The sequence below is a fragment of the Giraffa tippelskirchi genome, chromosome 8 (assembly GCF_054371585.1).
Source record: "Giraffa tippelskirchi isolate mGirTip1 chromosome 8, T2T-mGirTip1v1.2.pri, whole genome shotgun sequence".
NCBI lineage: Eukaryota > Metazoa > Chordata > Mammalia > Artiodactyla > Giraffidae > Giraffa > Giraffa tippelskirchi.
In genome coordinates this window covers 117,362,632-117,387,097 of record NC_137282.1, presented here as the reverse complement: position 1 = coordinate 117,387,097, position 24,466 = coordinate 117,362,632, and the positions used below count along the sequence as shown (strand labels likewise).

The 24,466-nt window shown below is 50.8% G+C and overlaps 1 protein-coding gene across 5 annotated transcripts in view; it reads right to left on the bottom strand.

The window, feature by feature from the left end:
• The window catches only part of SLIT3 (slit guidance ligand 3), a 703,024-nt gene that overhangs the window by 94,218 nt on the left and 584,340 nt on the right, over window positions 1–24,466 (bottom strand). For 4 of the 5 annotated variants that reach the window (XM_081520701.1, XM_081520699.1, XM_081520702.1 and 1 more), the window contains 3 exons: window positions 21,444–21,515; window positions 8,782–8,925; window positions 7,207–7,370 (listed from right to left, as the gene is read on the bottom strand). In XM_081520701.1, the coding sequence (XP_081376827.1) occupies window positions 7,207–7,370; window positions 8,782–8,925; window positions 21,444–21,515 (380 nt within the window). Of the gene's footprint in view, window positions 1–7,203; window positions 7,371–8,781; window positions 8,926–21,443; window positions 21,516–24,466 lie in introns of all 5 variants that reach the window. The other variant, XM_081520700.1, reaches the window with a different exon arrangement.

Here is a 24,466-nt window from a genome sequence, read left to right as displayed (position 1 = left end):
TGCTTAAGCCATTTTCAGGTAACAGAAGGAAGCTTGAAAGGCAGTGTTAAAAGATTTTTTTCAATATCCTATCAAGTTAAGTCAATGTCTTTTTGATTTTGTAATTCAAGGCAAAAGGCCTTGTCCATAGCTGGGAAGGCTGAGGGTTACAGCTGTAAACAGCATCCATGTTGGAATCTGATGACCCTGGGCAAGTGAGTTGACCTCTCTGTGCCTCAATATAAAAAAAAAATGTTAGTCACTCAGTCGTGTCCCAACTCTTGTGACCCCTGTAGCTCGCCAGACTCCTTTGTCCATGAGACTCTCCAGGCAAGAATACTGGAGTGGGTAGCCATTCCTTTCTCTAGGGGATACTTATCTGCAAAATGGGATTTATAGGGTTGTTGTGAAGATTGAACAAGGTAATGATGTAAAATAGCTCAGCACCGGGTCTATAGTAAGCACTCAACCCATGGTACAAGAATTCAGAGTGAAACAGGATTCTTCATGACTCGGCAATGGCTGGGCCCTGGCTCTGGAGGTAACTTGGGAGAGAGAAGACAGTAAGAGCCACACATCCCAAGGGAGCCCAGAGCCCAGCTACTGGCTCAAGCCAGAGCCATCTCTCATGTGGGCCAGGACACAGGCTGCATGGTATGAACCAACCACACCATCTTCTGGTTACCCTGGGTCTAGGGTTTATCAAGAAATAAACAGAACGGGAGGCCCCAAGACCCCTCTCTTTATTATCAGAGGCAGTAGGGTCTGCACCCCTCTACATGGTAGCAAACTAGAAGCACTGAGGCGCCCAGCACTTGGGTCTCATGTTAAGTGTGCTTGACAGCTCGAGGAAACAGCATGGACGTTAGGCTGTGAGGAGCCAGGGTCAAAGTCCTCATGAGGAGCGGGGTCAGTTCCAGGAGAAGCCTCAGGCTACACCCAGCATCTCAGTCTCACGGGTGTTTCATCATTCTCATGCTCACATTAATTCCTAACGCTCCTGGTAAAGGTGGGTAAGGGGTTAACTACCAGTTGGGAAAATGACCCTGGGCTGGGACTCTTGGACGAAACAAATGGCATATGCCTTGGGGAGACCAGTTCCCTTCAAACGGAAGAAGAGCAGTTGTCTCAGACCTAAAGACCTTCCCCTTGGCTGGCGCTCAGACTAGACTTGCGGAATGGCGACTCCCTTCTGACAGAGACGTGGAGGCAGGTCTGGGCCCGCCCCGACTCGGCGGGCTTCTCCTGCCCCCCTTTCAGCCCACATCTGCTAGCTGGAGGGGGAGGCACTCTGTGAATCCTTCGCGACTGCTCCCCGCCCCTGGACCCCCGCCCGTGGTGAGGCTGGCCCGGGAGAGGTGGGTCTGGCGGAGGTGGGCGCGGTGCTCCGGAGCAGAGAAGAGGTGTCCGGCGGTGGCGGGCCATGCTGCAGGAGAGCGCGGTGCTTTCCGCGGTGCTTGACAGAACCATGTTCCGTTTCCATCGTTCCACCACATGGTTAGATCAAGCACAAAGGAAAGCCCCGCGGCAACTGGTCAGAGTCAAGGTCAGGAAGCAGCGTCAGAGAGAGGACAGGAGCGATCAGAGGAAGCAGCGTGGAGCAGCGGAAGCCAGAGCAGGCCCCCACCGAGGGTGATTAGTACCGGGGTGGGATTCCACAGGAACACGTCCAGAGACGGGGAGCCCCGCTGCCCTCTCACCCCACCCACGGGGGAGATAGGAAGAAGGGAGGAGAACCGACGGGAGGCCATTGGACACCCCTCACTCTGGAGTTTCCGGGCAGCACACATCCTTCCCAAGGGAATTAAGACCACAAACATCTATGATCACGTCACAGGCCTGAACTGAGACTCTGCACCCCACTCGACCATCTCCTCTGTTCTCTGCTGCCGCGGGCCACCCCACGGCTGAGTGCCTCTGTAACCCTGTTCCCCTCGCGCCTTCGGTAAAGACACAGGCCACGCTTCCCACTGGTCCGGCAGAGCTGCGATGCTCTTCTTTAGTACAAGTCCCTCTGCCGTCTCAGTATCCTTCAAGGCCCCAGAAGCTCCCTGGCGCACAGACCTCCAGCCCAGATCACTCAGGTGAGGCACGGAGACACGGTGTGTGCTCCCAGCAGGGGGAGTCAGGGCTGCTCCAGGGCCTTGGGTCAGGGGCTGAGAAACCCACAGTCCAATGATTATGGCGGGGTGCCTCTCTCAGACCAAGAGAAAGAAAGGAAGTGCAAGGTACCAGACTCTAGGGTCCTTCCTGATTTCCTCCTTGACTGTGAATCACGAAGTCGGCTGGAGAGACCAACAACCAATTGTTCTGTTTGCCATGGCCCAGATGAGGGTGCTCAGTCTTTATACCCTTATCTGCAATAGATCGGGGGTGGTGTTCATGAACTCCCACCCAAGCCATGGGGAGGAGAGGCGTGCACCCTGGGGCCCTCCTTGTCCTGCCCTCTGAGAGGCGGGACAGGGTCACCGTTCCTCCACAGTATGATTGTAGGATAAGATGGCAGTGATATCTTGACAGCGTAGAGGTTATCTGCATTAACCGACTGGTTAGTCCAAGTCACTCTACAGCTCCGCACCTGGTCCCGCCTCTTGCTAAACCCTCTCTGACTGGCTCGAGCTGGCCGCTGTCATTTAGACTCAACTCTGCTTTTGTCCCTCCCTCTCCCCTCCGCCAGGCAGAGCTCTGCAAACACTCTGGTCTGAGGATTTCATATTCAAGTTTGATCAGGCCCTCAGTACCAGAGAAGGGAAAACCCATCCGTTCATGCCCCTGTCTTCAAACCTTAAAATCTCCTTCTCCTTCTCCTCCTCCCAGACACAGCTGGGAAGCCAGACACCCAGCCTAAGGAGGGCCTTTACGCATTGCAGAAGCAGCCCTCAGATTGGTTTGGTTTGATTCTCTTTGGTTTCCCTCAACAGAAGGAAATGGAGGCACCTGGGAGAAAAGTGATCAAGAATCTTCTCGACATTAGAAGCCTTGGGTTACAGATCTTGTCCTGAGAATGTTATTGTTTGTTGTTTAGTTGCTCAGTCGTGTCTGACTCTTTGCGATCTGATGGACTATAGCCCACCAGGTTCCTCTGTCCAAGGGATTTCTGAGGCAAGAATACTGGAATGCGTTGCCATTTCCTCCTCCAGGGGATCTTCCTGACCCAGGGATCGAACCCACGTCTCCTACACTGGCTGGCAGATTCTTTGCCACTGAGCCATCCTGAGAGTCCACTCTATAATCTCAGATAAGACTCCCTGCTGTCGGCCTCAGCGCTCTAGCATGGACTGAACGACGCTGGGGCTCTAAGGCTCTGTGATGCCCTGAGAAGTGTCCTGCTCTGAGCCATTGCTGCACAGACAAGGACAGAGAGGATACCGCTCTGTATGTTTCAGCATGAGTTTCTTGCCATCTGAATCTCCACACACAAAGTGGACGAGGCAGGTCAGAAGACAGAGCATTTTCCAACCTCCAAGTGCTCCCCTGAGGATGGGCGTGGGGTATTAGGCAGCCAGACGGTGCCTTCTGAAGACTTAATCTGATGGTCAGATTACCCCAGCCGGCAACACTCACCTCTAACCCGATCTTGCTGCCTAGGGCATCGGATGCAGCTGATGGAGGCAGACACAGGGCAGCTGGGAAGCCAGACGGCCCAGCCTGAGGAGGGGCTTTATGCATTGCAATAGCAGCTCTCAAATTGGCTCCTAATTACATCAGCTGTCTTTGCAATGGGGGTGCTTTTAGGGGAAAGTAAAATGCAGACTTGTTATCTGTCAAATCCAGTACGTGTCACCTGCCCCTCCCTTCTTTCTTCTTGAGCTTCCTAGCAACACAGAGTTTTAGAGCCATGGCTTCTGCGTCCCTCAAGGCTGAGCAGGCCTGGGTCCCAGTGTCTCTCAAAGCCAAGGCCTTTGGAGTTCACTGGGACCTAGCTTTCTCAGCATTTCTTGTCTGTAGCTGTCAGAATTACCACTGCTCTTTCTCTACCTTTATAGGAATCATCTTTCTGCTTAGTATTGATGAATAAAAATATTTTAGACAAGGTGAGTCAAAAAACCCTGTCCCTTCCTCCTATTTCTTTTTTTTAATTAAAAAAATTTTTTTTCAGTAGTTGTGTCTACTAGCAGCTCAGTAGTAGTTGTGGTACTAGTAGCTCAGTAGTTGTGGTACTAGTAGCTCAGTAGTTGTGGCTCCCAGGCCGAGTTTCTCCGAGGCACATGGGATCTTCCTGGATCAGGGACAGAACCCACGTCTCCTGCATTGGCAGGCAGATTCTTACCACTGAGCCACCAGGGAAGCCCTCCCTATTTGTTCCTTTTGAAAATTCCCAATAATTCCTACCCCACACAGGAAAAGAAGACAGGGTTCCTCACAGCGGTCCCCAACCTTTTTGGCACCGAGGACTGGTTTTGTGGAAGACAGTTTTCCCATGGACTGGGACAGGGTGGGTGATTTCAGGATGATTCAAGGGCATCACACGCATTGTGCACTTTATTTGTGAGCTAATGCTGCTGCTGGTCTGACAGGAGGTACAGCTCTGTGACCTGGAAGCTGGGGACCCCTGTGTCCAGTGCGAACGTAGGCAGCTGGAGGCAGAGCTATTAGAACTAAGCTCTACCATTCCTGGGTCTGCCGCCTGGTTCCCCTTTCTCCTCGTTGGTTCTGTCTGTACATCATCCCCAGCCCCAGCCTACAGTTGTTCTGAGCCGATGGCTGACCCTGGGCTGGTTCCACCCCTGCTCTATGCCCCAGGGTCTTGGCATCAGTCAGGATGTCGAGATCAGGACCGGACCCCCGTGAGACTGAGGGACTGGGGTGGGTAGACGGCACCCTGCCTCCTTGGCATCTTATCATCCCTCTTCTCGGGCACAACTGCTTGTCAGGGCTAATTAGCTCAGCCCTGGTCAGACATGGGTAGGAGCAGAGGGGGCGGGAGGGATGAGGGGCGTAAGTCGTGAGGAAGGGGCCTGGGGAAAAGACGGTTGTGCCTCAGGGCGCAGAGACAGACGGAGAGCACACTCCCCCCGGCACGCTGCGGGCCCCAAGGAGGGACCTAAGGATGGAGCACAGGGCCTGGGGCTGCGGCCACAGGCTGGGGGAGGCAGTCACCGCAGCAGCGGGGCCTCCTCCCCAAAGGCCCTGTGCTCCCACGGGCTCCACGCCGTGGAGGGGCGAGCCAGCCCTGGGTTTGAGCCTGCCCCTACCGTTTGCTTGCTGTGACCACGGGCTGCCCCTTCACCTCTGAGCACTCAGCTCTTTCTGCTGCGGCAAGGGGGCCTCTCCTGCTGCTTTTGAGGGAGGAGACGGATGGGACCCTGGGCTGGACACCGGATGTTTGTCAAGCGGAGTAAAATCGAAGCTTTATTCTCACCTAGACACACCAAGGACAAAGCTAGTGGCAGAAGCTGAGCTCTGCTGAAGAAAAGAGATAGAGTGCCCAGTCCTGAGGTCAAGGAAGACTCCCCTGTCTGCACATGCATAGGAAGGTTCCTTTGGGGTCCAAAATGGAGGGGTCACCACCCCATAATTAGTGTGGATACCCATCCATAGGCCTCTGTGGTGGGATCCATCTAGGCAAAAATTTGTGCAGACATCTTGGTCCAAGTACCAGTCCGGTGACACAAGATAATGGGCCAAAGGTAAACAAAGACCTGGAAAGACTGTCCGATGTAAGCGATTTAAATCTTTTCTTTACTTGGCTCCTCACTCAGGACGCCTGCACTCTTTTCCGGGTGTGCATTTCTGTCTTGCTCCCAACTTAATAAATAAACGGTTTCTCTGTGTGTTCTCCCATATGTTGTGCTGTTTCTAATAATACACTTTGTACCTGTTGTGCAGTTTTTACCTCCTTGAAACAGCTTTGCTTTCAAACTGGGATAAGAATCAGGGAACTTGGCTTCTGGACTCCAGCCCCTGGTGGACTGGCAGGTAGGTTCAATCCCTGGACAGGGCAATAAAATCCTGCTTCAAGGCCACTGGCCCTCCGAGAACAATCTCACGTGACTCCTGGAAGAAGCAAGCCAAGCTAGAAGCCCTGAGGGCAGTGCTCCTCAGGGGTGAGAAACTGCTCTGTAATCAACATTGTTATTCTGGGGAAGACAAATTGAGATCAATGTCTCAGACTGCCACAGAGTCCTTGGGGTCCCTCCAAGCCCTCTCGAGGTATTGGCTTCTGCTGAAAAAAATAAGATAGCCCAAGTTTATCATTCTGGAGACACAGGCTGAAGAATCCGACTTTGAGGACAAGAACAACAAGAAGAGGCGAAGGGTGGCCTGCTGCTCTCCTCCTGGCGCCCAGGATCCACGCCGGCTTTCTCCCCAGGAAAACCCCCCTACACACGACGCTCGGGAGGGGAGGAAGACTGGTTCCTGATGACACGCAGATGGTGGGGCGGGCTTCACCCCTCCTCACCACGTCACACGACCAACATCTCACCACTGGGAGCACAGAGCAGCTTGGCAATTTTTTTTTTTCTCCAGTAGCAAACAACACAAATGACAGCCATTTCTAACTGCCTGTTCATCCAGCTCGTGGGTCGAGGAGAACAGGTTCTCTCTCCAAGATGAGCTGAGAATTCCCCTGCCACTCACCCCCTGCTTCATTTTCGGGTACAGCAGGGAGGAAGGTTTCTAGAGAGAGCTTGAAAACTAGAGAGCAAGACTGCGCTTTCTTCCTGAGCAACACTCTCTGCGGTTCTCTCCGGGATCAGCAAGCACCCGTGTAGGGTGGAGGAGAGAGCAGACACGTCTGTGAAACCTACACTGTGGGTTAAGGGCTGTTCCGAAGGTGGCTTTCGAGGGCAAGAGGAAGCCCCCAGGACTGCATGCTTCCCGCAGCCTGGCCTGGGGTAGATTTATTTCTCTGTCTGCCACTTGGGGAGCATGGTTAGGAAACTAAAAAATAAGGAAATCAATCATAGCCTCCAGGAGCACATGTGTCCATGCTGCCTCATGGCCTCGCTTCCACCTGGCTCTGGAGATCCGTGGCTGCCTGGGTTCTGTCTCTCCAAAATCGCGCCCTTCCTCCCCTCAATGCTTGTATTGTGTGTGTGTGTTTTATTTTAAATCCATAAGCTAATTGGTTTTCTGCAGGGCTAACTGAATTTCCCCAATTTAATTTGCAGAGATGCTCCCCAGGAGCCATTACGGCATGCAATGTCCTCCAGATTGGATTATCGGCCTCCCGGGGCTGCTGCACTGAGTCGGAAGGTGGGCCCAGCCCCGTAACCTGATTACCTGAGCAGCGGAACTTCTTGCTCTTGATCTGGCTGATGCGCTTGTTGGCCAGCCGGCGCGGGCTGCTGCAGCGGGCCCCGCTGGTCTCAATGGGGTTGTCCTGCAGGTAGTCAGCCAGCCACCTCAAGTGGCAGTCGCACACGAACGGGTTTTGGGCCAAGTGGCTGCGAGAGGGACAGGAGATCATCAGAGGGGGCCCTTGGGGCTCTGTTCCACCACCACCCCTCCTGGCACGGGCGCTGACAGTACAGCTCCAGGCTCCCTCCTTCATTGCCCCAGGAGGCCTCAGGGGCAGGGGCTGCTAAGACAAGAGCTCGACACAAGACCTGGGTGGGAGGATTGAGGCCTGCTGTTGGCACAAGACAGTCACAGGTGCAGCTGGCATCCGGTCTGGGGCATCAGCCTTCCTAACCCTCGCCACCTGGGGCAGGACTCAGGTCTTGAATCTCACCCATGACACTGCTGACAGGCATAGAAAGCTGCAGGCTTAGGGTTTATGCAGACAGCAGACTGAATTTTATTTTCCAAGCTCAGGAACACCTGGTGCATAAAGCAGCTGGTGTGGCATCGGGCACAGGGCGGGTGTTCTGTTTACAGTAGCAGGTCTTGCTGTTGTTATCCTCAGCATTACGGGGGCACCAGCGCTGTGGGCTCACAGAGAACACTCTCCACAGTGCTCAGCACGTGGCTGGGCTCAGCGTGTGGCAGCTGTCCTTATTCTTGACGGCGCCCGTCTCTGGCTCCAGGGGCAGTGAGTGCTAGATGACTTGAAAGGCCTCCAGACGCCCCCGGGATCGTGGTCAGGCCTGGTGTTAGGGCGAGGGTCTAGGCTGAGGGGTGGCGCCATCAAAAACACAGGCTGAGATCTGTACTCAGCTGTCATCTATCTAATGGAACTGTTTATGAACATCTGCCATTCTGGCCCGGAGAATTCCGTGGGTGGAGGATTCTGGTGGCCTATGGTCCATAGGGTCGCAGACAGTCAGATATGACTAAAGCAACTTAGCACGCACGTATGCCATGCTTGGAAGTGAGGAACTCCTCTCAAAAGAGGGAGGTGAAATAGCCCTGCATTCTGATACATGGTGCCTATACCAGAGACTTGGCTTTGTGGTGTGGAGAGAGACAGGTGTTGGCGGGGCAGGAATGAGTTTTCAGCAGAGACGGAGCCTGCTCAGAATACAGTACCCATAGTGGTTAAGACAGCAGGTGAACCAGCCACTCGGCCTGCATTCAAATCCTGCTGCTTAGTAGCTGTGCAACCTTGAATAAGTTACCTAACCTCTCTGTGCCCCGGTTTCTAACATAGAAATGGGGCATCACGTAGCACCTACCTCCTGGGGTTGCTGTGAGGCTTAGGGCTTTGGATACAGGGAAGCCACCGGGTAGGGCAGCGAGCGGGCGTGAGTGCTAAGGGCAGGCCGGCCAGCGCTGTTATTAGCGCTCTACTCCGGCTGCAGACTCCAGGGTTCCCCCGGGATGGGCCCGCTTTGCCTCTGTCCTGAGTGTTCTCTGGGACAGGTGTTCGGGGTCATCGGCTGCCTGGGCCTGTGCTGGCCCTCCCGACATACTCACAGCGTCTGGATGGCCTGCAGAGGGGCAAAGAGCCCCTTGCTGATGGTCTGCAGCTTGTTGTCGTACAGGGAGAGCAGGCTGAGGCTCTGCAGGTCCTGGAACGTGTTCACCCGCAGGCAGTTGATCTTGTTGGCATTGAGGAGGCTGCAGACAGAAGAAAGGGTGCTGACTCCCTCATCCTGGTAATGCCTGCAGAGGGGGGCGCTGCCGGCCTCCCAGCGCCCTCCTGACGGCTAGGGGCCCCACCCTCAGCAGAGAAAGAGGGGGACCTGCAGGCCTCTGGCCACCGGATCTCCTACCACACCCGGGCACGGGCAGCCGCTCACCATGGATGCTGCGTGGCACACCGACCCCTTGAGCCCTCCCCGGCACCCACGCCCTTGGAGGAAAACTGGAAATCGCACCCTGTGTGATCCGCTTTCTACTGTAGAAGGCAGAGCCTCCAGGTCTCAAGAAAAAAAAAAATCTTTGGCACAATTGCTTGGAAGCTTTAACTGACTGACTAAAAGGTAATTTTGATTGGGAAAATTCCTCAGAATTCTTTTGGATCACTGATCCCATTGGGAATCTGCTGAAAGTCTTCCTCCCAGAAAAAATTCAGCCATGGGTAGACATGAATGCACGCATATACCCAGTCTCAATCTCTCTCACACACGAACACAGAAGGAGCCCTTGTGATTCTGCAAATGTACCACGTGTTTTGATCCAGGCCTTCTGAACATACTCTACCCCTTAAATCTGGGGATTCCTTCTCCTCCTTTGCATCTCAGCTCAAACGCCACCCCCTGAGACAGCCTACCCTGACCACCTTATCTCCAGTGCAGCCCCACTATTGTCCGTCGTAACCTCCTGTTTATTTCCCTCATAGCCCTTAGAAGGCTATGTTCTAGTAACACTGGGTCTACTGGAGGCAGTCATGGAGCGGCTGCCCTCTTTAGATAAGACATATGCTCCGTTTGCCACCGACCGTCCTCACTGCTCCCTATTGCTTGTCCCTCTCAAGTAGACTGTTGCTGAAGCTCTGAGACTTTGGCCACCTGATGTGAAGAGCCGATTCACTGGAAAAGACCCTGATGCTGGGAAAGATTGAAGGCAGGAGAAGAGGCAGGCAGAGGATGAGATGATTAGGTAGCATCACGGACTCAATGGACATGAATTTGAGCAAACTCTGGGAGGCAGTGGAGGACAGAGGAGTCTGGCGTGCGGCAGTCCATGGGGTCACAAAGAGTTGGACGTGACTTAGCAGCTGAACAACAGCAGCAACGACAACTCAAGCTTATTCTCCCTACCTTGTCTGAGGAGGAACTGAAATTTGAGATCCTAGGGCAAATTCACAAAGCCAAACTGCAGAACTCAGTTCTGGGGAATGCTAGACACCAGATAAGGAGGGTGGCTGCGGGGAGAGTGGAGTGGAGCTCTGATCTGCCTTGAAAGGGTATCCAGGCTGCAGGCCACTCTGGCAATGCTCCTCACCCATCAGAACTATCGAGGCTTCTTGTTTGGATCCAGATGCTTTCTTGTTTCCCATTGCTCCTACATCTCTCAGCATGGGATGCTATCGCAAAGATGGAAGGCATCAAAACAACCCGGGCTGGCACAATTATGAGGCAAAGATAGCGGGTGCAGCAGAAGCAGAAAGAAGCACAAAAGGGCGGAGCCTCCGGGTCACTCATTCTCCCCCAGGAATGCTTGGCTCCCTAAGGCAAGATGCAGAGGTGCAGGGAGAGATAAGATTAAGCTGCTTATCCAGATTTAGATGCCCAGAACCGCCTCACTGATCTCCGGCAACATCTAACAGCCTCTCCTTCTGTCCCATCGCCTTTGGGAGGAAGGTTGGCAGCTACTCGGCTCAGTCTGGCTTCCATAAAAGGATCGCTGAGCTATCTGGTACGAGAACAAGAGCTGCAGGGGAATTAAAAAAAAAAAAAAAACACCCTAAAAACACTAAATAAAAAACCCCACCCTATGATGGAGCAAAGAGAGAGTGAATAACTATTTGAAATGGGGTTCAGCAATTCTGTAAGAAGTTTGGAACACAAGCCTTCTCCCTCTTTCAATGGAGAGATTGATTCTGTCTCTTCCTGCATCAAGGCCGCTCGATCTGTCCCCGTTCATCCCTCTTTGAGGAGCAGCGGTATAACCGCTGCGTGAATTAATAATAATGTAGCATTCCCTCGAGGGACCGCAACTTTGTGAGCAGCCCCATGTGAAAGGTTGTCCAAAGCACTTTTCATGTGGTGTTTCCTTTCACCCTCACGGTAGCGCTATGATTGTCCTCATTTTGGGGATGAGGAAATTGAGGGTCAGGATGGTGATGGATGTAACCAAGGAGACAGCAAAGCGCCAGCCTACCTGAGTGCAAAGTTCATCTCTCACCCACCATAAGGAGAGAAAAGTCCATATTCTGCCCCCTGTACTTGGTGGAAGGTGTTCCCTGTCCCTGGGGAGCTGTTTTTGCTAGCTTGTGAACGCACCTGGGCACACCTCAGGCTGATGGAGGTCTGGTTGGGTCTGGAAGACTGCTTGCCTCTTGGTTGTGAAGAGGCATCAGGAGTCCTGCTGGCCCTTAGGGAGGATGCGGCACAGGCGGGTGGGATGGGATGCCCTCTGAAATGCTCACTACACTTCCATGGGCACGATGGCAGGCTCTTCCCTGAGTGGCCTGCACCTGTGCAAAGCAGGATCTCAACCTTTAGAGACCACTGACCAAATGCTGACTGGGGAGCTGGTACGCTTGGCCCTGTTCTCCCCTCATCCCAAATTCTCATACGAGGCAGACCAGGGCACAGCAATGAAGCAGAGACAACAGCATCCCCTATGCAAGATGGGATGCTCCAGTTCACCTCGTATAAGAGACAGCCTGGTACTCAAAGTCCAAATTTTGATACCCCAACTAGGTCTCAGCTTGATGACCTGTTGGATCCAGTGAGGGGGAAGGGGTTGGAGGTATATTCTGCTCATAAATATTTCCCCAGAAGCAGATCCAACCATCTATCGGGGCCATCTGCTCCCAGACCCACCTCCCAAAGGAAACTCAGAGGTCATATAAACAGAAAGACATGGAGGTTGGTGGGGAGGCGGGGTTGAGATGATCCGGTCAGGTGAACCAGGGCCACATGACCTAAGAGGCAATAAACACTACGTGTGGCCAGGCGCTCTCCCAGCTCTTTACAAACATTAACTTGCTGAACCTCCCCCCTCCATCCGACAGATGACGCCTCTGGCACACAAAACGTTTAAGTGCCTGTGACCAAAGTGGCACAGCTAGTAAGTGGCAGGTGGCGATTTGGATCCATGCTATTTCAGTTCAAAGACTTTGCTCCTCCTCCGACTGTGGGAAGTGCCTGAAGCTTATGGGAGGAGGTAGAAGTAGGTTTTTCTGCAGCCACTCCCATTAACTTAGTGATGATTCTACAGTGCAATGAAAGCACAGAGCCCTGCCCCCCTCAGAGGAGATCAAGGAGAGTGGAGCACGCACACATCCCCTTCTAAATGCATGTCTAACCATTAGCTCTGTGAGGCGCTCTGCCACCCCCTCCTTCACTGAGCACTTTCAGCTTCCACATATGTTCCACGTCAAGAGGTATTAGCACTCAGCCCATTGACTAGCCAACCTAACAATGCTGCTGAGAGATTATCCTTTCCAGGAGTTGTTGCCTTCAGAAAAAGCAAGGTGGGCAACAGAAGCCATGGAGAGTGTCAGAGCTGGAGCGTGGGGTGGAGAGAGGTGGGAATAAAATATCCAGAGTCCTGGGTCTGGACTGAGGAAGGGCCCCTGCCTCCAGGCCTGCTGCAGGATCAGGCCTGGCTCGACCAGAAGAATCCCAGGGGCTTCCATCACTCATAGCAGCTTGTAGCCTCCTCTACTCAGGGTGCAGGTAATAGGAGGAGATGGGCCACAGAAGGGAAGTGAGGTTCACCCTGACCCCACCCCCAGTCTCCCTAAAGAGGCCACGTGCTCAGGGTTCACTTGGCAGCAGCTGTTCTTTCTCATGATTGGCTCTGCTCCCGTCTCTGGCTACAGCAGCAGTAATGGGACAGAGGACCACTGAGGCCCCCCTTTTAGCTACTGCCCTTGCCCACATCCCCTCCTCCGTTAAGATTCCCCTGAGCTTACAGCCTTTGCCATGAGGTTGAGAAAACACCAACATCTGGAGTCAGGTTTAATGATAAATTGCATCAAAATCACCTTGGCAACGCCAGTGGTTCACACGTTGATTCAGTGGCCTGAGCTCTCATTTGAGTGATATTTATATTCTCCACATCTGCCCACAGGTCTGCGGAAGACAGCAGTTTAAGGCTATTCCTCCTACTTATACTGTGTTTGTCTGCAAATGCCAAAAGCATAATGCAAACCCCGAGGCAGAAGGTGTTCTTAGGAAACTGGTGCCAAGAAAGAGGGTAGCAGCCACTTCCTGGAGAATAAGTGAAGCCCTCCCGGGAAAGACCACAGGACAGGAGGATGAGCCCAGGTTCCTGCCAGGTGGGTGCCTCATGGAACCTCCTTCTCTTAAAGTGAGGCTGGGGGGGGGGGGCGGGCGGTCAGTTTCTGTCTCATAAACACTCAGATGTTTGTCATGCTGTGGAGGGGAAAGATGGTACCAATGACCTCAGGGCATAACCCTTTCTCTGCCTCCTCCAGTAGGGGAATCATTTTTCAAGAATAGGTTACGGGGTACAAGCCCAGTGGTGGGATTGCTGGGTCACACAGACATGTGGATGGACCTAGAGTCTGTCATACAGAATGCAGTAAGTCAGAAAGAGAAAAACAAATACCGCGTGTCAATGCATATAAATGGAATCTAGAAAAAATGGCACAGATGAAACTATTTCCAGGGCAGGAAAAGAGATGCAGACACAGAGAATGGCTACGTGGACACAGTGGGGGTAGGAGAGGGTGGGAAGAATTGGGAGATTAGGATTGACATGTCTATGTGCATGCATGCTAAGTCACTTTAGTCACGTCCGAGGTTTAGTCATGTCCGATTCTTTGCGACCTTACGAACTGCAGGCCGCCAGGCTTCTCTGTCCATGGGATTCTCCAGGCGTGAATCCTGGAGTGGGTTGTCATACCCTCCTCCAGGGGATCTTTGCAACTCAGGGATCAAACCCGCGTCTCCTGCATTGGCAGGTGGGTTCTTTACCACTGAGCCACCTGGGAAGGCCCGGACGTGTATAAACTGCACTACAAGAGACAGCTAGTGGGAAGCTGCTAAAAAGCACAGAGAGCCCTGTGGGATGGGACAGCCTGGAGGGGTGGGATGGGTGGGGGGGAGTGAGGTTCAAAAGGGAGGGGATATACGGACACATACAGCCGATTCACTTCACTGTTCAGCAGAAACTGACACAACACTGTAAAGCTACTATATTCCAATAAAAAAGGAATGGGTTGCAAAGGCTTTTTGTTATGAAAACAAAAATTCTCTGTGTGTCCCTGTGAGTATTACCCACTATTAAGGACTGGCATAAACTATTAGTGAGGATGCCAATGAGGAGAGCCTTTCTGGACCCCTGATTAAGCTGCAGTATTTATAGTTGACCCCCTTGTATCCTCCCTTTTAAAATTTTTTCTTTAGAATTAACCCTCTGCCATCCTGAAACTCTTTATCTACTAAGTGTAATAAGGGCCACTCTCTTGTCTTAGAATAAACATATTCTCATCCCTCCCATATGAAATATGAGAGATTTATTGTGACCTTTGGTAACCTCCTGAGGCTTCCCAGGTGGCTCAGTGGGTAAAGAACTTGCCTGCAATGCAGGAGACATTGGAGATGCAGGTTCAGTCCCCAGGTTGGGAAGATCCTCTGGAGGAGGAGATGGTAACCCACTCTAGGATTCTTTACTGGGAAATCCCACGACAGGAAAGCCTGGCGGGTTACAGTCCATGGGGTCCCAAAGAGTCAGACACGACTGAGGATGTACTCAAGGCAAGCAGAGGGAAGCTGAGATACTTACAAATCAGACAAAGGAGCCAGCTCCTGCTCTCAGGAGATGCAGGGCTTGTGCAATCTGGCTTGCTCCTTTCTTCCCCAACAGCTACTAGGGTCACACTTGCCCATCTGATTGCTAACTGGTTCTGAATCAGTCCTTTAAGAGGGATAAACCCTTTAAGAAAGATAAACCATTCACTCAATGACCAAAGCATGGATGATTCCAGAATTTAAGTCTCCCTAAGAGACTCAGCTTCCCTTAGGAAGCTCCAGATTCACAAAAGAGGGAAGAATTCCTCCCTCAAGAATGCATGACAGGGCTTCCCTGGTGACTCAGTGCTAAAGAATCTGCCTGCCAACGCAGAAGTCACGGGTTCAATCCCTGATCCAAGAAGATTCCACATGCTTCGGAGCAACCAAGTCCATGGCACACAGCTACTAAACCCATGTGCCGCAACTACTGAAGCCCGTGGGCCCTAGACCCTGTGCTCTGCAACAGGAGAACCCACCGCAGTGAGAAGCCTGTGCACCACAACTAGAGAGTGGTCTCTGCTCGCCGCAACTAGAGGAAGCCTGCGTGCAGCAACGAAGACCCAGCGCAGCCAAAACAACCACAATGCATGACACGGACTTTCCTGGCTAAGACTCCACACTCCCAATGATGGCAGCCTGGGTGTGATCCCTGGTCATGCTGGAGAAGACTCCTGCGAGTCCCTTGGACAGCAAGGAGATCAAACCAGTCATTCCTAAAGGAAATCAGTCCTGAATATTCATTGGAAGGACTGACGCTAAAGCTGAAGCTCCAATACTTTTGGCCACCTGATGCAAAGAACTGACTCATTTGAAAAGACCCTGATGCTGGGAAAGATTGAAGGTGGGAGGAGAAGGGAGCGACAGAGGATGAGATGGTTGATGGCATCATTGACTCAATGGATATGAGTTTGAGCAAGCTCTGGGAGATGGTGAAGGACAGGGAAGCCTGGTGGGCTACAGTCCATGGGGTCACAAAGAGGGGGACATGGCTGAGCGACTGATCAACAATAACAGGAAACTAGGATACTGAGAGTTTGAACACCACAACTAAAGATCCCACGCGCCTCAGTGAGCTGCACTCGGCAACGAAGATCTCGCTGCAACTAAGACCTGGCGCAGACAAGTAAGTTAGAAAATAGTAAGAAAAGCAATGCATTACAAAGTCAGTCTGCTTCTACTTCTGGAGAGAGTTCTCATCATCTCACGTCAGCCCAGTCTTTAAAAACAAGCAGCTTCTTGATTGCCCTCTCATTGAGTTCAGGGCAAACTTTAGTGGGGATGAGGACAGTGAAGTCGAGGAAGTTCCACAGGAGACAGTGGGCCCATGATGTAGACTGAGGCTAACAAGAGGAGCTGAATAACTATCAGTTCCATGATACTTCCTCCTTGGCTTGAGCCAGCGAGGAACTCTTGTTTCGTGTATCACCAAACTAGCTCTGCAGATTGGCCCACGACTGGGTCAGATGCAGATGTCTGGCAGGGACTCCACGTTCAGAGTACTGAGGTTCCAATGCTCCATCACTTATACACTGAGAGACAATGGCCAAGTTACCTACGTCATCAGTTGCTGAGTTTCTGTAAAATGAGCCTCTCAACAATACCTTCCCCTTGGCAAGGCTGTAAAGGTTACGCGAGGTGATGTACATGAAATTGCTTAGCACAGGTTCTGGAGCATATTCAGTCTTCAATAAATGTTAGCTGTTATTATTAGCAGCAGTAGTTATACTGGTGAAACAGCTGGTCAGAGAAAGTGAGCTATAGGGAGTTAAGTTTTGCTCACTGTCCTGCAATTGGCAGCTTGCTTGGAAAACTCCAAGACCCTCCCATGGTCTTGTCTGCCTTCCAAGAAAATCAAACAACAGGTGCCTGGGTTGTCTTAACTTCTCGCAGCCCCAAGACAGTCTGGCTTGGGTTAAGACCTCCTGGAGCAGGTTTAACATTGACTGGAGCCAGGATTTATGAGAAAGCTTCCGCCTCAAGTGAGGCGGAAAGCTCCCCCCCTACCTGAGTGCCTTTCCCATGCGTGCCGTGCCATCAGTGAGCACTAACTGAATGTGCTGACCCCCAGGGGAGCTGTAACACTGCAGCCTGATACCACCCATCCAAGGAAGAAGGGACGGCTCTGGGGACACGCTCGCTGCTTGCTTCCCCTGCATTAGGGAGGGCCAACTCCTGAGCTGCAAAGTCACAAATCTGGGGGCACTTTGGCTGGACACACACTCAGGATCACAGTCTCCAGGAGCCCAGGATCCAGGGTGGGCAGGGCAATGGTGAAGATCTAAGCCTTCACACTAAGTTTCCAGTGACACAGAGGGTACATGCAGCCTGGAGAAGAGGACAGGTTGCTTCTCAGGTGACCGGAGGTGGGCGCACACGTCCAGTGGCATGTGTGGCTGTGGCAGTACACATCCAGTCCTAACCGTGATCCTGAGATGTCCCCATGTGGGACGCTTCAGTCCTCTGCAGCTTGCAACGGAGTCTCTCAACACACTTCTTGCCCAACTGGGCCCCTGACTTGCATCCTAGCAGCCTGTTTCAAGGAAGAAAGCTGGCAGATTCGTTCACACCCTCAAAGATCATAAGGGGTGTTCCAACTAAACAACAAATGTGTGCTTATACAGATGAAGGTCTGTAGTCAGTATGTATGCAGATGGAAGTCTGCAGGAACTGAACCTTTTAGGATTAATTAATTTAGAGAGACATACTATTTTCAAACACGTGAAGAATATGAGAACAGCCTTTTCTGAGTTTTGCAGAAGCCATGACTGAAGTTTAGTATAAGAAATAGCTGGAGTCCCTTTGCTGTCCACCTGAAACTATCACAACATTGTTAATCAGTTATACTCCAATATAAAACCCAAAGTTTAAAAAAGAGAAAGCACTTCCTAACCTTTTCAGTACGCCGAGAGAACTTATCACAGAAACCATCAGCACAAGAGCAGCAGGATTTGTGCCAGGGTGTGTGGGACAGGATTCGATACCAGCTGGGTGAGGAGCTGTCCGGGAAGCTCTGAAGATTTTGGAACTCCAGCTAAAGGAGGTGACTCTTGCGAGGCTGCCACCCAGAAGACAGTGTACTGGACTTGTGGTCCCTTCCCAGAGCTGTTGAAGCTTGTTCATGGAGACCTGTTTGCTGCAGCCTCTGAGAAACTCTGAAGACTGAGTTTCCCATTAGTGTTGGCCATCTGCCCGAAGAAACAGGGCAAGAAGATGACCCAGGAGGGATGGGTACCTAACAGGCTGGCCTAGTGTGGCAGGATGGCTGAAAAGTTTAGAGACATAGGGAAAGAGGGGATGGGCAAGCAGGACAACTAGCTACAACATATCTGCTTTATTGTTGGTTGAATATGAACTGTGTTTATTGTTATACAGTGTGCTGGTCATGGAAATAGAGGGGCTGTCTCTTGTTTACAATCATCTTTTTACTATAATTTGATGTGTACAACATGAAAAGTACGGGCACATGGGAATTTATCAAGAAGTGCCAGCTATATTTAAAATGGTTAACCAACAAGGTCGTACTATACAGCACAGAGAACTCTGCTCATTGTTATGTGGCAGCCTGGTTTGAAGAGGAGTTTGGGGGAGAATGGATACATCTATTTGTATGGCTGAGTTCCTTTGTTGTCCACCTGAAGCTATCATAACGCTGTTAATCAGCTATACTCCAATATAAAACAAAAAGTTTTTTTTTTTAAGTGCCAGAAAGGAAACATCCAAGATCATTTTGGGTGACAGAGACAGCTTGGCTTTTTGCTGTTGTTTTTCAGTCACTAAGTTGTGTTTGATTCTTTGTGATCGCCTGGACTGCAACTGCCAGGCTGCCCTGTCTTTCACTATCTCCTGGAGTTTGCTCAAACTCATGTCCATTGAATCAGTAGTGCCATCCAACCGTCTCATCCTCTGTCACCCCCTTCTCCTCCTGCCCTCAACCTTTCCCAGCATCATGGTCTCTTCCAATGAGTTGGCTCTTCACATCAGATGGCCAAAGTATTGGAGCTTCAGCTTCAGCATCAGTCCTTCCAATGAATACAGTTGCTTTGTGATGCAACCATAGTTTGAGAGACTAGAGACAAGAAAAAACACAAAACCCTTGCAGAAAGCTTTCAAGTCAAAGGAAAGGAAATTTCCCAGACTAGCATGGATTCTAATCAGAGCCTTCTTATAGGAGTGTCTCCAGTCTAACAAGGAGAAATCCAATCTACTGAGGGCTGAACGCTACATTGGATCTAATCAGAATCTGCTTTCTAATAGCCCAACACCAGGTCAGAGCCCAGTGATGGCTACAGTTGCTAGTTCTTTCTGGAAACTGAGGAACTTGAGTCGTGTCAACTCTCAGTCTCGAGAGAAGGGGAAAGCTTTGTCTTCACGCCCAGATATTCAACTCCATCAGCTCAAAGTAGCGAGATGCAACCAGAGTTTTTTCCTGGCCCATGCAAAGCTCTAGTCATCTTATGACTGCTGTCAGCTGGGAGCTGGAATCTATTTCCTTTTTTAAAAACATGCATTCAGGACTTCCTTGATGGTCCAGTGGTTAAGAATCTGCTTTCCAATGCAGTGGACAGGGGTTTGATCCATGATCAGGGAACTAAGACCCCACGTGCTGTGGGGCCACCAAGCTCAGGCGCCACGACTAGAGAGAAGCCACACATCGCAACGAAAATCCTTAGTGCTGCAACTGAGACCTGACGCAGCCAGATAAAATAGCAAGTACGTAAATAAAGCAAACGTTAAGAAACACAGCCCCCCAAACATGCACTTATGACGCTTTTGCTATATGCTCTGCACCGTGCTAGGCACTTTGACGCATGCTGTGTTTCTCCTTAATGTCTACAGGGCATAGAGCTTTCAACAACCAAAACAGGACTGTAAAAGGATATTTACCCCAACCCAGCGAAACACTATCCCTCCGAATCTCCCTCTAGGCCATCCTATTGTTATCTTCTGGCAGGGGATTAATAGGTACAGTCAACTGGCCTTCTGGTGGCAGTTATAACTTACATTTTCTTTGCTCCAAGCAAAGGATACCATCTGTGAACCCCCACCAGCTCCCTGCAGAGCCCTGACATGTCATTCTAACAAATAGCCACAAAGGCCCACCGAGGGCTGCGACCCTTGAACACTGACAGGTACACAGAGCCACACAGAGTGAGACAGACATGGAGGCAGAGGTGTGCAGGGCTGGACAAAGAGGAAGCGGAGAAAAAGACACAGAATTTTCTTTCTCTGGCTTTCCTCTTCGCTGAAACAAGCCTACCCAGTGCTGTGATGGATGCACTGCCTGAAAACTAGCTGGCCACCTCATCCAGGCATGCTTCACGTGCTGATACTGTGTGAAGAGACTCTGTCCAGGGCTGAGTCTTACAGGGCACAGAAAGGGTACAGAGTAGAGATGTGGGAAGAAGAGGCTAAAGGAAAAGCCTCACTTCTTTTTTCTTGAAGAGTCTTGGGCGTCCCCTTGTGAGATGCATTGTGGACCTTCTTCTATCCACCCTTGCTCCTGGCTGCCCACCCATCCAGAGATAAAACTTGACTACATTGTCAGCAGGCTCGTGATGGAGCTTCACTTAACTGCACATGGGAGGCAGGAAGGGCCCAGGCCCCTTCTGTAAGGGGCCTGCGACTTGGAGGTGATTTTACAAGGGCACACGTATGAGTGTGCACACATACAATACACACACACGCACTCATCTGTACGCAGATGCATGCCTCTGGTAACACACATCTTGTGCTATTCAGGGGTGTGGGGGCCTTCTGAGCCACAGGACCATGTAAGCTCTATTCCAGCTTCCACACCCATTTTCTGTGTGATTGAGGGCAAGTCATTTACCTCTCTGAAACTTGGTACTGTCTATTGCTCACAGGATACTCAAGATCATTTCCTAATACCAATAGGAATTATGATGTGCAGACATGGATCTGTGCATGTGTACACACACGTGTACACACACACACTTCCCACACCCACAGTACATGCATGTAGATGCTATGGCTACCTGATCACAAACCAGAGATAATTCTAGCCTGATCATACAATCTTAAAATACAAGATGAGCTAAATTCCTTTCCTTGCCTCCCCACATCAGAGTTCACTTACTTTCTTCAAACATTTAAGCTCAAATGACCAGAATGAAATAAATGCAAATAAATAATCCCAGAGCTTAAAATTTGAGGCAAGAAATTCTTCTTTAAATTAAATAAACACTTCCCCCATCAGCCATATCTTTCCCAGATAGAGTCACAACAGTGACTGATTATGCTCCTAATTATTTCACTGCCCCACCCCTACCTCCTTCAAGGTCACGTGTCTACCATCAGCTCTGTTTCAGCTTTAGTATTGGAATACAGTGTATGAACATTTTAGTTCCCTAAATTCTGAGCATTATCCCGAGATTCGACTCTGGCTTAATTTCTAGCCCCCGAAGCCTGAGGATGGTGATTCTTGCGTGGGTCAGGCTCCCAAGCTGCATCACCTAGCTTGTTTACACTGACTTTAGCCTTCCTCTGCCAACTTCCCGGCTCTCTTTCCACCAACATGAGGCAGTGGAGGTGAGGGGTGGACAGCTCAAAACAATTTCTTTTTTCCTTTTAATGTGCACAAAGTCAAAAGAAGAACTCTACAGAGCATGGCTCAAAGTTTGCAGAAAAGAGCCTGTAAACGGTTCTAGAGACAATATTAGTGACAAAGTTCCTACTCACAGCAGCTGTAGGGACACCAGCCCATCAAACAGTCCCTTGGCAATCTCTGTGATCTTGTTCCCGTAAAGCACCCTAGAAAAGAGCAGAGGGGACAGCGGTCACCATGGATGAGAGGCCACTGTCACCCGTTCACGCAGGAGGCCACCACCTCAGCCCACTCAGGTGGCATCTCAGCACCGCCTTCCCCAGCTGGCCTCATCCCTCCTCCTCACCAGTGAGACAGCAGGCTCATGCCTCTGGGGGCTGGAGGGGCAGGCCGTCTGGGACGCGAGAAGAAAAGGACTCCATCCTAATCTCCTCCTGGGCAGCCCCACTCAATAAATAATCCACAATAGGAAGACGCAGTCCCTTTGTGGTGTCTCCCGGAGCTGCTAATATGACTCACACCCTGGCAATAAATAAGATGTGTGGGAAGTCAGCCAGCCCTGTGTTTTCTTGTCTTTAATGGGTATTGATCAGGCTGAGCCCAGCCTATAGAAGTTTCCTTTTAATATCCTGTTGCATCCTAAGGAGTTCCTGAACTGAGTCCTTTAATCATCCACCTAGACACGGCTTTGGATATCTGGGGTTCTACCCAGATGGCTCAAGGACTGCTGAGTCAAGGACCGGCTCTTTGGAAAAACTAGGGAGCAAGGAACTGTTACTGCAGGAATAGCAGCTTCTACATTCCAGCCTCTCTTTTTTATTCTCTGAGCGCCAGGAACCAAGGAACTCTTTTTACCCTTCTCTCTTCCAGCCTATGGAGCCCCTCACACTGGTCTCCTCTTCAAGGGCTGGTCTCCGGTGCCTTCTGACGCACCAGAGGAGTGTGGGGAAGTCTCCTGAGTCTGGCTCTTCCGTAGACACTGCTGGCTTCTCTCTGCTCTCATCCATGGCACAGATTTTGATGATCTCTTAGTCCAGACTCCTCTAAGATGGAGGGAACTTAGCTAAGAAAGATTTTTTTAAAAAATGTTTCCCTCTTGAGGCCTGGAGCACACTGAATTAACCCAAGATTTGATTCCTGCTCAGATTGCAAATCCAGGCGGTGACATGTCTTTGAGGAGGCAAAATATGAGGATGAGGAAATGGTAAATGGGAGTGATAAACCCACCCCTCCGTTTTCCAGACACCACCAGGAGAGAGTAAGTGTCCCGCTCAGCCTGCGGGTGTGTTTCATTAATGTTTCAACAAATTAATGACTAAATAAAAGTCAGCATGATGGCTGAGGCTCCCATTTGTAATTCATATGACTGCCTCACTGCTCACTGTGCCAAACGCAGTGGCATCACTGTCTGCTCCGCTTGGCGGATGTCAGACCCTCCAGCGCAGCAGAGGGTGGTGGGACGACGGGCGGGGGGGAAAGGGAATCCTTGAATCACAGGTCCACGTGGGGTGTGCCTAAGCCTCAGTGGGTTGAAGCCACTCTCTGGCTGATGTGGGCTGTAGTCTTTGTGGGGGCTTCTGGGTATAGACCTGTCTGCCTGTATCCCCAGCTCTTTCCTGGACTTCCCTTCCCATCTTTCAGATCCGGGCTTAAACACCTCGTCCTTGGAAGGTTCTCTTGAATATCTTAGTCAACGTTTTCTTTCTTTCTGCATTTGATTTTTTTTATTAAGTAACAATTTACATATATTCAGTTAGTTATTCTCTATCACCTGTTACTCTATTTTTTATGACCCCATCCCTTTTCATTATGTCAGGTTATATTATTATACATTTATTTATTTTAAACATTTCCTGTGTCTCCTCTATGGCCCCCTTTAATAGATTAATAGATCCCATGTGTGTGATGACATCATGTGGATTGTTCATGGCTGGGTCCCTAGAGCTGAAAACTGAACAGAATCTAACACGGTAAATGCCTGTTTGAAAGAATAATGGACAGGTATGGGGTAAAGGCTTTCTTGCCCTTTACTTTGGCCATTCCTCACTCTGGGTAGGGTGTGTTGTTGTTCAAAGCTCCCTGAGGCCAAGACTTGTCTGTCCAGTTCACTGCCATGTTCTCAGTGCCTGTAAGGCTGCTCAGTACATAGTAAGCATCTACTGAACGGATGAATGCATATATTGGGGATGAGAAGCACTTCATTTAAACAATGCCCTGATAGAGTTCAGAGTTAGCTAGTGGCATGCCAATTTCCCATTTGGCAGCCAGATTTTGAATTTCTTTTCCTGTAAGACAGGAAGCATCTCACTGTCCTCTGCGGGTTCCCAGATCCCAGCAAAGGGAAAGCAGACGGGGACAGGAGGGCGGGGGGCAGGGACAGGATCCCGGTGGCAGACGGCCACTCTCCCTCCTCCTCTGTGATCTTCAGCACAATGAGCAGACACTAATCTCACGCACAATCCTGTCTTTGATATCCCAACCAGATGTTCTACCTGATAAATGAAACTAATTTACTCCGCCAGCAGCAGGCAACAGCTGAATCAAGAGACCTCCCTGTCTCCAGCCCCTTGCCAGTGGGATGGGGCCAGGTGGGGGAAAATGTGTATTTTGTTACCTGCCCACTCATCACTTAAACAAATAAACAAACAGGGAGACAAGGCACGGACAGCTCGCCTCTGAGCACCCTTATCCTTGCCAGGTGGGGCAGGTCACCAAATAATACACATATCAGCGGATGACACCTTAGCTGTATCTTATACGTTTCACGTTATCTCGGGATTCGGTATAGATAGGGATCAAGAGCATGGTTCTGGACTCAGACTGCTTGGGTCTAAATCCTGCCTTTCTCACTTGTGGACTCTGGATAGCCAAAGTTACATTTGTTTATTCCACATGGCTGGTTTTTTTTTTTTTTTGGCACAATCACTACGTGCCAGGTACTGTTTGAGGCACCAGAGACTCAGCCGGGATCACAAGACATAAAAACCTCTGTTCGTGTGGGGCTTAGAGGACCCAGTTTCTTCAACCACTAAAGACAGATGAGGACAGGGCTTATATTTTAGGTCCTGGTGAGGATGAAGCTTGCAGGCCTCCTAGAAGGGTACCGGGTACACCGTAGGTGCTCAGTAAGGACGGCCAGTGAAGGTTGTGACTGTGC